At 45.8% G+C, this 12,479-nt stretch overlaps 1 protein-coding gene across 8 annotated transcripts in view; it reads left to right on the forward strand.

Annotated features, from left to right (window-relative positions):
• The first annotated feature begins 6,222 nt into the window (after positions 1–6,222).
• LOC116071061 (activator of 90 kDa heat shock protein ATPase homolog 2) overlaps positions 6,223–12,479 on the forward strand; it is an 11,683-nt gene continuing 5,426 nt past the window's right edge. For 2 of the 8 annotated variants that reach the window (XM_031342444.1, XM_031342442.1), the window contains exons 1-4: positions 6,228–6,485; positions 7,343–7,533; positions 10,171–10,256; positions 11,754–11,868. In XM_031342444.1, coding sequence (XP_031198304.1) covers positions 6,229–6,485; positions 7,343–7,533; positions 10,171–10,256; positions 11,754–11,868 — 649 coding nt within the window. In that variant the 5' untranslated portion in view covers position 6,228. The other 6 variants (XM_031342445.1, XM_031342449.1, XM_031342448.1 and 3 more) reach the window with 6 other exon arrangements.

The raw sequence follows: 12,479 nt of genomic DNA on the forward strand, positions 1-12,479 counted from the left end.
CCCCTTACTGCTTTTAAAATTCTTTCTTTGTTTAGTGCATTTGGTGTTTTGGTTATTATGTGACAGGAAGAAATTCTTTTCTGGTCCAGTCTATTTGGAGTTCTGTAGGCTTCTTGTATGTTTATGGGCATCACTTTCTTTAGGTTAGAGAAGTTTTCTTCTATAATTTTGTTGAAGATATTTAATGGCCCTTTAAGTTGGGAGTCTTCACTCTCTTCTATACCTATTATCCTTAGGTTTGGTCTTCTCATTGCGTCCTGGATTTCCTGGATGTTTTGGGTTAGGAGCTTTTTGCTTTTTGCATTTTCTTTGACTATTGTGTCAATGTTTTCTATAGTATCTTCTGCCCCTGAGATTCTCTCTTCTATCTCTTATATTCTGTTGGTGATGCTTGCATCTATGACTCCTGATCTCTTTCCTAGGCTTTCTAACTCCAGGGTTGTCTCCCTTTGTGATTTCTTTATTGTTTCTATTTCCATTTTTAGATCCTGGGTGGTTTTGTTCATTTCCTTCACCTGTTTGATTGTGTTTCCCTGTAGTTCTTTAAGGGATTTGTGTTTCCTCTTTAGGGCTTCTAGCTGTTTACATATGCTCTCCTGTATTTCTTTGAGGGAGTTATTTATGTCTTTCTTAAAGTCCTGTATTATCATCATTATGAAAAGTGATTTTAAATCTGAATCTTGCTTTTCTGGTGTGATGGTGTGTCTAGGACTTGCTATAGTGGGAGAATTGGGTTCTGATGATGCCAAGTAACCTTGGTTTCTGTTGCTTGTTTTCTTCTGCTTGCTTCCTACCATCTGGTTATCTCTAGTGCTACCTACCTGCCCTGGCTAAATCTGACTGAAGCCTGTCCTTCCTGTGATCCTGGTTGTGTCAGAACTCCTCAGAGTCAAGCTGTCTCTGTGATCTGGTGATTCTGGGATCCTGTGATCCTGGGCTTGTTAGAGCACCCAGGAGCATAGCTTCCTCTGGATATTATGGGACTTGATGCAGAGTTTGCACCCAAGGTCTGCTCAGGGTACTGGACCAGACAGACTGGAAGAAACCCATGCCACTGGACTAGTGGAGTTTTTGTGTGCCTGGATCCTGCTGGTCCCAGTTACTCCCGGTGTTGGGACCCTAAAATTATTTCTTACTCCTTGTCTGGTACCTTTCTCTTCCCATTGTCCTCAGGGCTGTCTTCCCATTATCCTCAGGGCTCAAGGAAGAAGTATTTGAGTAAAATCTTGCTGACTAGGCAGAGGCTTCTATAAGTAGAAGAAACTGGCACATCTGAGAGTGCCAGAGTCCTGAGCTGTAGGCAAAAATAATTGTAGCCATGTGGTGGTGGCGAATGCCTTTAATTCCAGCACTTGGGAGGCAGAGGCAGGCGGATTCTGAGTCTGAGGCCAGCCTGGTCTACAGAGTGAGTTCCAGAACAGCCAGGGCTTGAAAACAAACAAACAAAAAATTGTGAAACCAATAATTCCCTTAGCTACCTATCCTTTCTATGATCCTTTAACTCTTTTCTGTCATTAATAAAAGTGATGGGGCTGGAGAGATGGCACAGTGATTAAGAGCATTGAATGCTCTTCTGGAGGTCCAATGCCCAGCACGTACATGGAAGTTCTCGACAATCTGTAACTCCAGTTGCAGGGAGATCTGATGTCTTCTGAGGGTACCATGCTTGCATGTATTGCACCAACATGTAGGAAAACAGCCACCCACATAAACTGAAAAAAAAAAATAGTGATGGTCGGTGAGGTGCTCACATTATAAAGATGCTTGCTGCGTGCAAAGCCTGACTGGTGAGTTTCAGCTCCAGAGTCCAGAGAGACTTTATAGTTTATTAGAAAGTTGGGATGCACAAATGTTGAAGAATATTCATCTGGCCACACTAATGGTTTTCCTGTTACTCACCGTGCAGTGGAACACTGCAACACATGGATAGAAGAAAGAACACATCCTTAAACAAGCCAGCTCTGTGCAGATTGAGTATCATCAGTCTGGGGTAAATGTGAATGATGCTGGATGCAGGCATAGGCATCAAAATTATAAAAAGAAATGCATACAGTGACTTCTCAGGCTTAGCCAGTAGGTCTATTGTGACATAGAATTGTAGCCAGTCTCACATTTCCAGTGAGAGTGTCTGCTGGTCACCTGGAGCAGTTCCTTTTTTTTTTTTTGGTCTTTAAAAATATATTAAAAAAAAAAAATCTATTTATAGCTATCTTGAGACACACCAGAAGAGGGCGTCAAATCTTATTACAGATGGTTGTGAGCCACCATGTGGTTGCTGGGATTTGAACTCAGGACCTTTAGGAAGAGGAGTCAGTGCTCTTAACTGCTGAGCCATCTCTCCAGCCCCTAAAGCTATCTCGTTTTGTTGTATGTGGGTGTTTTGCTTGTCTGTCTGTGCATGACATGTGTGCCCACTGCCTGCTGAGGCCAGAGGGGGTGGGGGATTGGAGCCCCTGGGAATAACAGTCAGTGCTCTGAGTCAGCTCTTAAGCCCAGGGCATTCTCCTTTTTACTTTTGTGGGTAGGTGAGACAGGATTTCTCTGTGTAACAGCTCTGGCTGGCCTTGAACTCACAGAGATCTGCCTGCCTCTGCCTCTGGAGTGCTGGGATTAAAGGCATGTATCACCACTGTCTGGTCCCCCTTTTAGTTTTAAAGTTTAATTATTTTGAAGCAGAACTTCAACCCTGTAGTCTAGGCTGACCAACCTAACAGTTACAGAGCCTGAGTCTCCCCAGTGCTGGGATTACAAGCATATACCTATAGTTTTAAAATTATTTACATTCTAAGGAACATAAAAAGTATTTGTTAGCCACCATCATTTACAGAAAAGGGAAACAATATGTAGTTGACTAATATTCTGATACCACAAGCAATTTTTCTGGCTGCTTCTTTAGCCCAAATACTGCAAAGACTGAACAAGCAATGACGCAATGGCTTGTAGGCTGATAATTTAATTATTACATTTTGTAAGCTCAACCATGTCAGCAGGTACTAACCTACCTGCGAACATGTTTCACCGTGTGGCTTCGAGTGTCCAAGCCACCTTAGATGTTCCAGGGGTCGTCACCTGCCAGGGTAGGAAGGCCAGGCTTCTGTATAGGAGTGTTTCACTAGAGGAGCCTTGCATTTCAGTTTTGCATAGCTTATTAAACAAACCAGACTTGGGCTGGAGTGATGGCCCAGTGGTTAAGAGCACTGGCTGCTTTTCCAGCGTTCAATTCCCAGCACCCACATGGCAGCTCACAACTGTCTGTAACTCCAGTTCAGGGGATCTACCTTGCACAGACATACATGTGGGCAAAACATCAATGCACATACAAATAAATTAAAAAAGAAAACAGACTTGTCTGGTTTCCCAGGTTGTGGGGGTTACAGAGACTGTAGTGAAATGGCTCAGTGGATGAAGGTGCTTGCCACCTGGTACCCTGAGCTTGGCCTCTGGAACCCATATGTTGGAAAGAAAGAATGGAGTCTAAGTCTGGCTTCTCAACTCTACATTCATGACCTGTAAATAATACATGGTTTTTAAAAAATTATTTTATGTGTGTGGGTGTTTTGTCTGTATACAGCTATACAACCAGTGTGTGTCTGGTACCCAAGGAGGTTAAAAGTGAGTTTTGGATCGTCTGAGACTGGAGTTAGAGATAGTTGTGAGTTGCCATGTGGATGCAAGAATCTAGGTCCTCTAAGAGCATCTAGTTAATCACGGAGCCATCTTTCCCGCCCCCGAAAATACTATTTATAAAGGGAGAATAGAAGAGAAAGATGCCTGGCATTCTGCTCTGCTCTCTGCATTTACATACACAGGCATTTCTTGGCCATGCACACTTAGTTGTACACACATATATCACATAGACACATACAAGTTGGCATTACTTTCAAAACAACATATCTGTAGGCTTAGATTTTTCAAAACCTACTTTAATAAGGGGTCTCAAATGCTTCAACTCCTTTTCGAGCGCCTGTCAAAAGGTAGAGGAGAAAAGACAGTGAATAGCACAAGGGGATGTGGACCTCTTTAGAATAGTTCTTTGGGGCGATTCCAATCTTCATTGTCAGGAGACCAGCCATCCAGTTCAGTAGTGTCAGGATACCAGACAAAACCCAGCAGAAACCTCTAGGCCTCCCCCGAAAATCAGCACAGCTCAACAGGAGCACCAGGATCACCAGGGAAACATGGAGTTCTCTGCCCTGCCTCTCTCAATGAAGTGAAGATCAGCGAAGACTCAGACCAATGAAGCATTGCACAGCTAGCTATGCAAGCACCCTGTCTCTGTCCTACTTATACTCTCCAGACACCACGTGTCCCCTAAGGCATCTTGCCTCAGGGGAACACCATCTGAGTTTGTATCACGTGACTTCCCCTTCACTTATCAAACTTGCTTTTTCATTAGAATGTAGTTATTTTTCACACAAGATCCAGATTATATACATGATATACATGTACGCCATCTTATCCTTGGGGTCCACATGATGGAAGCAGAGAAGTGACTCTGGGAAGTTGTCCTCTGACCTCCACGCCTGAGCTGTGGGCTATGGATGATTGTGAACGAACAAACAATCATAAACAAAACATAAAAGGATATAAAAGCACAATTATCAAGCCCATGTTTTGGAGGAGAGGGGCACAAATTGAGTCTGTTTACACAAAACAGTTACAATTTGAGGGTACACCCTCTCTGCCTCCCACCAGCATCCAGTGGGCCTCGTGTGAGTCCACTTTTCATGTCCTGGAAACATGGCTTCACATTGCAGTCCATTGTCCAGGTGATATCTCTTACATCTGTGGCTGTACCTCTTCCCTTTGATCGCGGTCTTCAGGCTCACTGCCAGGCAAAGATTTTCTTTTTGCATTGTCTTATCATTTCTTGAAAATTAAAGCTTCCATTAACTCTGGACATCTGAAATTTCTTAAATATCTCAAGTATTTGTCACAGTCTATAAGTGCCCCCCCCCCAAGGGGCATGTGGGCACTCCACGGTTTTGTTTACTAGCTATTGGTCCAGTACTTTTTCTACTACAGTTTCCTTAGGGTCTCCCTTTCCCAGTTTTTTACTTTTTCCATTGTGTTTCTTTCCCATTTTTGCAATGTCTTATTGGAGGCCATTTTTAAATTGCAGATCTGAAGAGTGTCTTGGTATTTACACATTTTAGAGATTGTAGCAACTACTATCCTCAGAAGTCTTATTTTTTCTCAGGTCCAAATGATCATATCTAAATCTTATGTAATGTTTTATCAGGAACAATCAGAAAAACTGGATTAAAAAGTAGGCACACAAAGTACATGACAATCATCCCTAGAGTTTTGCCTTCTGTCAGCTGTGCCTTTGGTATGATCAGATGAACTCACAATGCTGTTTGATTTGGGAGTCACAGCATTGCTTCAGCTGTTTGAATGTTGTTACGTCTCGAAGAATACATCGAAACAGCATACATGCAACAGCTCCAATATACACCATAGCCCTTTCAGTTTGTTTTGCAGATAAGCAGACTGCTGACTGGCATGAGCACAGAGCAGCCAGGTCCTTCCCCGTCTCCCATTGAACTACCTATTTTATTTGCTAAATAAATCTCTTAAGTAACACTTTCCAGATGGTTGTTTCAGTTTTTGCTAGAAGGTGAAAAACGATGAAAAGAATTAATAAACTCTTATTGTAACTGTACCCACAATCCTGGGCGCTTGCAAATACAATCTTTTGTCTCTAGAGGAGCACTGCATAAATAAAGTATTCCTTCAGTAAACCCTCGCCAGGGACTTGCACAGCTCGCGGCCCACGGGCCTCAGAAAAGGGACAACCGGCTCTAGTATGAGCCCTGGGCGGAGTCCCGGTCGTTCGTAGGCAGCCCAGGTCAGGAGCCCCGCGGAGCTGCAGGTGCCAGAGGCAAGAACAAGGCGGACTAGGGGTCACAAAGCGGAGGATGGGGCCAGGGCGGAGCCTTAGGACTGGGTGGGGGCGGGGAGGCGGGGCGAAGTCGGGGAGGAGCCTAGCAGAAGACAGCGCCAGGAGGTGCGGCTTAGGGCGGGGTCTTAGGGGAGAGAGGCGGGGCGAGGTCGGGGGAGGAGCCTAACCGAAGACAGCGCTAGGAGTTGCGGCCTAGGGCGGGGTCTCAGGGCAGAGGGGCGGGGCTAAGTCCGGGTAGGGGGTGGGGTGGGGGAGAAGCCTGTAAAGGGCGGCGCCCAGAGGTGTGGCATACTGGGGGCGTAACAGGGTTCGGGGCCGAGTCAATGTGGGGTGGAGCGGGCTGCGGAGAGCGGGCAGCGGGGGCGGGGCAGGCTGTGGCCGGGGCGGCTCGGGGCGGGGACTTCTGGCACTTTCTGGGAGCTGCGGGCGTGCGGCTCACAGATCTCCTGGCCGGAAACCCGCGCGCTCCGGTTACCAGGGCCCTCGTCGTCAGCGCCGCCATGGCCAAGTGGGGCCAGGGGGACCCGCGCTGGATCGTGGAGGAGCGGGAGGACGGGACCAACGTGAACAACTGGCACTGGTGCGGTGGGCCCAGGGCGCGAGCAGGCGGGCGGGCTCCTGGGAGGGCCGAGCGCGCGGCGCCTCAGCACGGCTGCCCGTGGCCGGAGACGGTTCCTAACTGCCCTGGTCCTTCGGCTTCAGGCTTCTCCGGAAAGTTGGGCCGAGCCCCGCGAGGGACTTGTGTCTTACCCCACCGACATCTCTGCTTCGGTCGCCCCTCACCCAGCCCTCCTCGGCCTTGAGCTGCGTAGTGCGCGTGCGTGTGCCGACGGTGCTGTGTCCGTGTGCCGTAGGAAGGGCAGGGACTTGGGATCTCACTTTCTTTGCTTTGTCTCAGTTTGCACTAGTTATCTGCCCCCTTTGTGTCTCAGGAGTACCGGGAGATGTCTGCTTCTGGCGGGCGTTGGGGAAAGCTGAGGGAAGCAGTTCCCAGAGCAGAGCCCAGTCTGCACCGTAAGATGACTTGGCTGTCCTGAAAGAATGATCTCGTGTTGTAGGCTGGATTCCGTGGCTAGGACACTGACTGCTCAGGCCGCACTTTGTCCCCTTAGATGAGAACATTAGAGAGAGTGTATAAGATAAATCAAATATGGAAATGCCCGATAACTGATACTGCGGTTAAGGCTGTTTAAATGACTACCAGTTTCCCCGGGGCCATTGTTTTTAAGATTACCCATTATTATATGGTGAATAATAGTGTCCTAAGAAACTGAGCAACAGGCTTAGAAGATACCTAGTAGAAACCTCGTCAGAGAAGCAAATTTGCGAGTTGGAGGCTGCTTGAGTACCAGGTGTAGTCTGGGTTTGGATGGCATCCTGGTTGGGCAGATGGAGACCAGCTGGGCCATTCACCTGTGTCTTTCTGTTCTCTGGCAGGACAGAGCGGGATGCCACTGTTTGGTCCAAAGGGAAGCTCCGAGAGCTCCTGGTTGGCATTGCTATGGAGAATGAGGCTGGCCGTTGTGAGATCAGTGAGTTGAAGCAGGTGGAAGGTGAGGCTTCTTGTAACAGCCGCAAAGGGAAGCTTATTTTCTTCTATGAGTGGAACATCAAGCTGGCCTGGAAAGGTAATGGGGGTCCTGGCAAGAGGCAGGTTGGGGACACCCTCTGTTTCCATTTAGCAGCAGCAGCTGACTTCAGATGTGCTTGGCGTTGCCGGGTTCTGAAAGCTGCACTTCTCTCCACTACTCTAGATGCTTGAGGGGCCGTTCTCTCTAAGCCTTTTTTACCAGCATCTATGACTAGGCCTGGAGTACCCTTCCTCCACAGATGCCTACTTCCCTCAAAAATGTTTAAATATTTCAAAACTTAAAAAATTATTTGTGTGTGTGCACACACTTGGGTATTGTAGTTCATGTGGAAGGCAGAGACACTTGCAGGAGTCAGTTCTACTATATGGTCTCCAAGATTGAACTGAAGTCATCAGGGTTGGTTGGTAGCAAGTGCTTTTATACCTTGCTAGCTCACCTTTGTTGTCTTAAATAATTGTATGTATGTGTGTGGGCATGTGTGCCATTGTGGGTATGTGAGGTCCAAAGACACAGGAATTGAATTCAAGTCACTAGGCTCCAGCAGTAAGCTGCTTAACCATTGAGCCATCTTGCCAGCCCTCCCTTGGGGACTTTATCCTAAGTTTGGGTTCTGTGGACAATCCATATAGATAGAATCCTGTCATACATAAAACTCTCTGACTGCTTTCATTCCACCTTGTACCATGTTTTAGTACTTTATGCTTTTTTATGTGCATTGTGTGGACAGAGCACATTTTGCCTACCTGTTTTTGATTTATTTTATTTATTTATTTATTTTTCGAGACAGGGTTTCTCTGTATAGGCCTGGCTGTCCTGGAACTCACTCTGTAGACCAGGCTGGCCTCGAACTCAGAAATCCACCTGCCTCTGCCTCCCAAGTGCTGGGATTAAAGGCGTGCGCCACCACCGCCTGGCTTGTCTACCTGTTGATGGACATTTTGTTTGTAGTTTTCTTGTCTTTACCAAGACAAGTGGTATTTGGCTTATGGCTCAATACTTGTTGACAAGTCCAAAGATCAAACGGGGAAAGGGAGAGAACAAGGAGAGATGTTGGTATGGAAGACCGACCATATTGTGTTAAGAACTTGGGTGTCTGCCTCGAGTTGGCTACTTTCTGTGTAGTTTGTTAAGATGAAGCTCACTAAGTTGGCCTTGGCCTCTGAGTGTTCAAACATCAAAGCAGTCCCACAAAATTCCTGGCACAATAAAAAGATCCCGCTTCACAAGAAAGCTTGGAGCTTGGGATGTAGCTCAGCATCTGAATGCTTGCCTAGTGTGCAGAGGGCTCTAGGTTAGTACACATGCACTTAAGCAGCCTCACCTCTGCCTCTGAACAGACCCCTCCAGTTGGGCATTGCCCCCACTTTCTCTGTGGTTGTTGCTGGTTGGATTGTAGCAGGACTCTGGACAACTTTGTGGCCTGTATCTCTTCCCTTGGCCTAAACAACCATTATTTTGCATGACAAGAAGCATGCCCTTCCAGAAGATAGATCCTCAGACCCAGGAAGGGAAAGAAACATGTGTTGCTGCCAGTGTCTTTGGGGCAGCAGCAAGCATCTGAAAGGTCCCTCTGAAGTACCCATCATGGAGCTGAATCTGCCAATTGGTATTCCCGATGCCTACCTGTGCCACAAGACTTTGAAGCCCATTGGCCCCAGGCAGTTCCTTAGGGCATGGGGTTGGGTTGGGGGTCTGAAGAGACCAAAGTGGACATAAAGCCATGGAACCTGTGGCTGCTAAGGACAAGGGCAAGAAGTAGAGGCAAGTAGGCAAGACATTGTCCTAATGACCCCATCAGCTTATTTCACTCCTTGACATCTCAAGTTGCAGAGTGAATGGGGATCCAGAGCTTATCTTGGCACTTTAGCACACCTGTCTCCTACAACCATTAAACTTCAAAGAATCTAGCCAGAATAGCACTTCTGGAACCTGGACTGTCTGTTCAAGCCACTGGAGGTCTCCTCTATAATTAGGTTTTGCCAGTGTTTGTTTGCTAACACTATTTGAAGAGGATTGCTAGAGTCTGTCTGTGCTCTGAGCTGGTTTACATTCTTCTGCAGTCAGGTCCATGCCTCAGGGCTTTGTGTTCTCAGTGGATGATAAATGTGGTCTTTTGTGCTTTGAAAAATAAGCAGGTTTTCCACACCCCAGAAGATACACATTCTGGATTAAGTTACATTTTACCAACCAATAAAAAGAACAAAAACTCCAGGCATTTTAAGTTGTTCTATGTATGGTTTGGCCCTCAGAAAAATCAGTCATTCTTAATGCCTGTGGAGCATAAACTCAACTTATGAGGGGCTGGAGGTCAGACTACTGTGGGTGGTGGAACCCTTTCTCACCTTGTTTTACAGCAATGAGATAGATGCCTTTAGATGATGCCAGAGTATCTCAATGTGGTTGTTTCTGAATATTGTTCCAGTTGCATGGTCCTGCCTGTGCGCCCAGTACGCATTTTAATCAGAACTATTTTAAATACTCCCCTTGGCCCTAGATGAGTATATTGAAAGAGTCTAGGTGTGTTGTGTACCATGTTGGCTGGTCCCTGTCTTGGTTGATCTCTGATGTGGTCACAACCCTGTAAGGGGAGCGAGGCCACATATGGGCTAGTCATTCAGGCAGAGGTCTTTTGCATAAACCAGTTATTAATTGTATCCATTTTGCTTATTTTAGGTACAGTTAAAGAATCTGGTGCGAAACACAAGGGACTGATTGAAATACCCAGCCTTTCTGAAGAAAATGAAGTCAATGACACTGAGGTATCTGCTGGTGCTCTCCTGTTCTCTGGTTAAGCTTTAGCTATAGGTATTGGGCATTTGCAAACTCCTCATTAGATTGTTTGGTTCTGCTGTGGTAGTTGTGAGTTGTGGGTATATGAGAGGTAGAGCAGAGGTGTGGGAAAAGAGGTGAAGTCCTAGGAAGCTTCAGACTTCCAGGACCAAGTAATGGTACCTGGGCAGGGGAGTGACAGCAGTAAGCCTAGCTCTCACCTGTACAGTTACGTTAGTTCAGCTATGCTTTCAGGTTAAACGTGACCAGTCATGTGCTGGGAAGTGCTTGGGCCATGTGCATGGCTTACTGAATTAGACTGTTTTCCCCTTAATGGGGACAGTTCTCTGCCTTTAGCTGTACTTCTTGGATTCATCTCATCACTTCTTTTTTAATGAACCTGTTGCTTTCAACTAGCTGGCTTTCCTAGTTCCTCTAAGAGGAGTCTGCTTATTCCTGTGCCTGCCTTGCCTCTTCGAATTGCCTCTGGGGTTCAGGATCATTGTACAGCATCTGTAATTTCCAAATCTAGACACTCTGGCCAAAGTCTAACATAGAGTGAGCAGCATTTTTCAGGTCTTGTCTTTATTGAAGGTCACAGAAGCCATGTCTCATACCTTCAGACTTAGCTTACTATACTCTGGTGCACTGTTCCCTACAGAGCTCATCAGCAGTGCAGCTTTCTGGTGGCATATTAAACAGATCTAAAGTATGCTGCAGTAGAATCTAGCAGAGCAGATGCCAGACTTCAGTGCAGCCCAGCCTAGCCCAGAATTACTGGGATCTGTAATAGTTTGAGAGTAGCAACTTTTTCAGAACAGCAGACCACTTGATACATCCCTGTCTCTTCCTTTCTGTTGCTCTCATCAATTTTTTTCCCTCTCCCTCAGCTGATTTTCCTCTACTAAGAGTATATGTCAAGTCCAGGTTATATGGGAACTTCCTGGTTAGTAGCTTCAGGTTTGTAGACCAGCATTATTCAGTATAAATGCCACACAGTACAATTTAAACTTCTCTAGTATCCACATTAAAAACCAGATAATTTAAAAAAAAAAAGTTTAATCCAGGAGAGTAAATAAGAATTTAGCATGCAGTTAACAAATAATTGATGAGGTACTTTACTTTTTTTTGGTATTTAGTCTTTGGAGTCTTATGTGTTTATAGCATAGTTCAGATCATGTACCTCATAAATGCTTAGCCACAGGTGGATACTGGCTGTCATACCAGACCATCTCTAGATAAAGCCACAAGCAATTTAACTCCTGTGCTTACATACACAACTTCAAAGGTAAATGAAAATGGTTCATCTTATATTCCATCCATTCACAACGTGGCTGCCAGCACTGGCCTCAGACTTTCTAGGTCTTAGATCCTCTGCAGCTGTGAAGAAGCCTATGTCTCTGAACCACTCCCTCCTTCTGCAATCCACAGTTGAGTTATCAATAGGAACCAGTTTTTTCTTAGGTTTTTATTTTTCTGATTTGCAGGTGAACGTGAGTAAAAAGAAAGGAGATGGGGAAATACTGAAGGATCTTATGAGAACGACAGGCACCGCCAAGGTCAGGGAGGCCCTTGGAGAGTACCTGAAGGCACTCAAGACGGGTAAAGAAGGCATCCCTTGTGAACCACAGGGTCCCTTGCTATTTACCCAAATTACGCTCTACACAAGGGCTGGATTCCCAAGTCAGGCTCCTGAAATATCTTTAACTGCAGAATAAGTTATAGTCTGGGTGTTAAAAGCTAGTTGTGGGTAAGACAATAATTATTGATCACATGGACCAGTTTGCCAGCTGTCAGTAGTTTCCTAAGCTGTGCATGGTGGCACACTTATAGTCCCAGCTCTTCGGAAACTAAGATAGGAAGACTATTGCTAGTCTGGGTTACATAGTAAGACCTTGTTCAAAACAACAACAAACCCCATATACCCCAACCCTTGGATTGGAATAGTTTTTGTGTAATTACTTGTTTAATGTCTGTCTTCCCTGCTAGACTATATGCTCCATGAGGGCATGGAAGGTGTCTGTCTTGTTCACTGCTGTATCTCCAGCATCTAGCACAATGCCTGACACATAGTAGGTGCTTAACAAATCTTTGCCGAGTGAATGAATGTATGGATGAAAGGTATTGATAACACCTAGATAATCCCTATACTGTATGGAAGTGATTATGAAAAACTATTGTCAGCCGGGCAGTGGTGGTACACGCCTTTAATC

Source organism: Mastomys coucha, unplaced genomic scaffold (genome assembly GCF_008632895.1).
Source record: "Mastomys coucha isolate ucsf_1 unplaced genomic scaffold, UCSF_Mcou_1 pScaffold22, whole genome shotgun sequence".
NCBI lineage: Eukaryota > Metazoa > Chordata > Mammalia > Rodentia > Muridae > Mastomys > Mastomys coucha.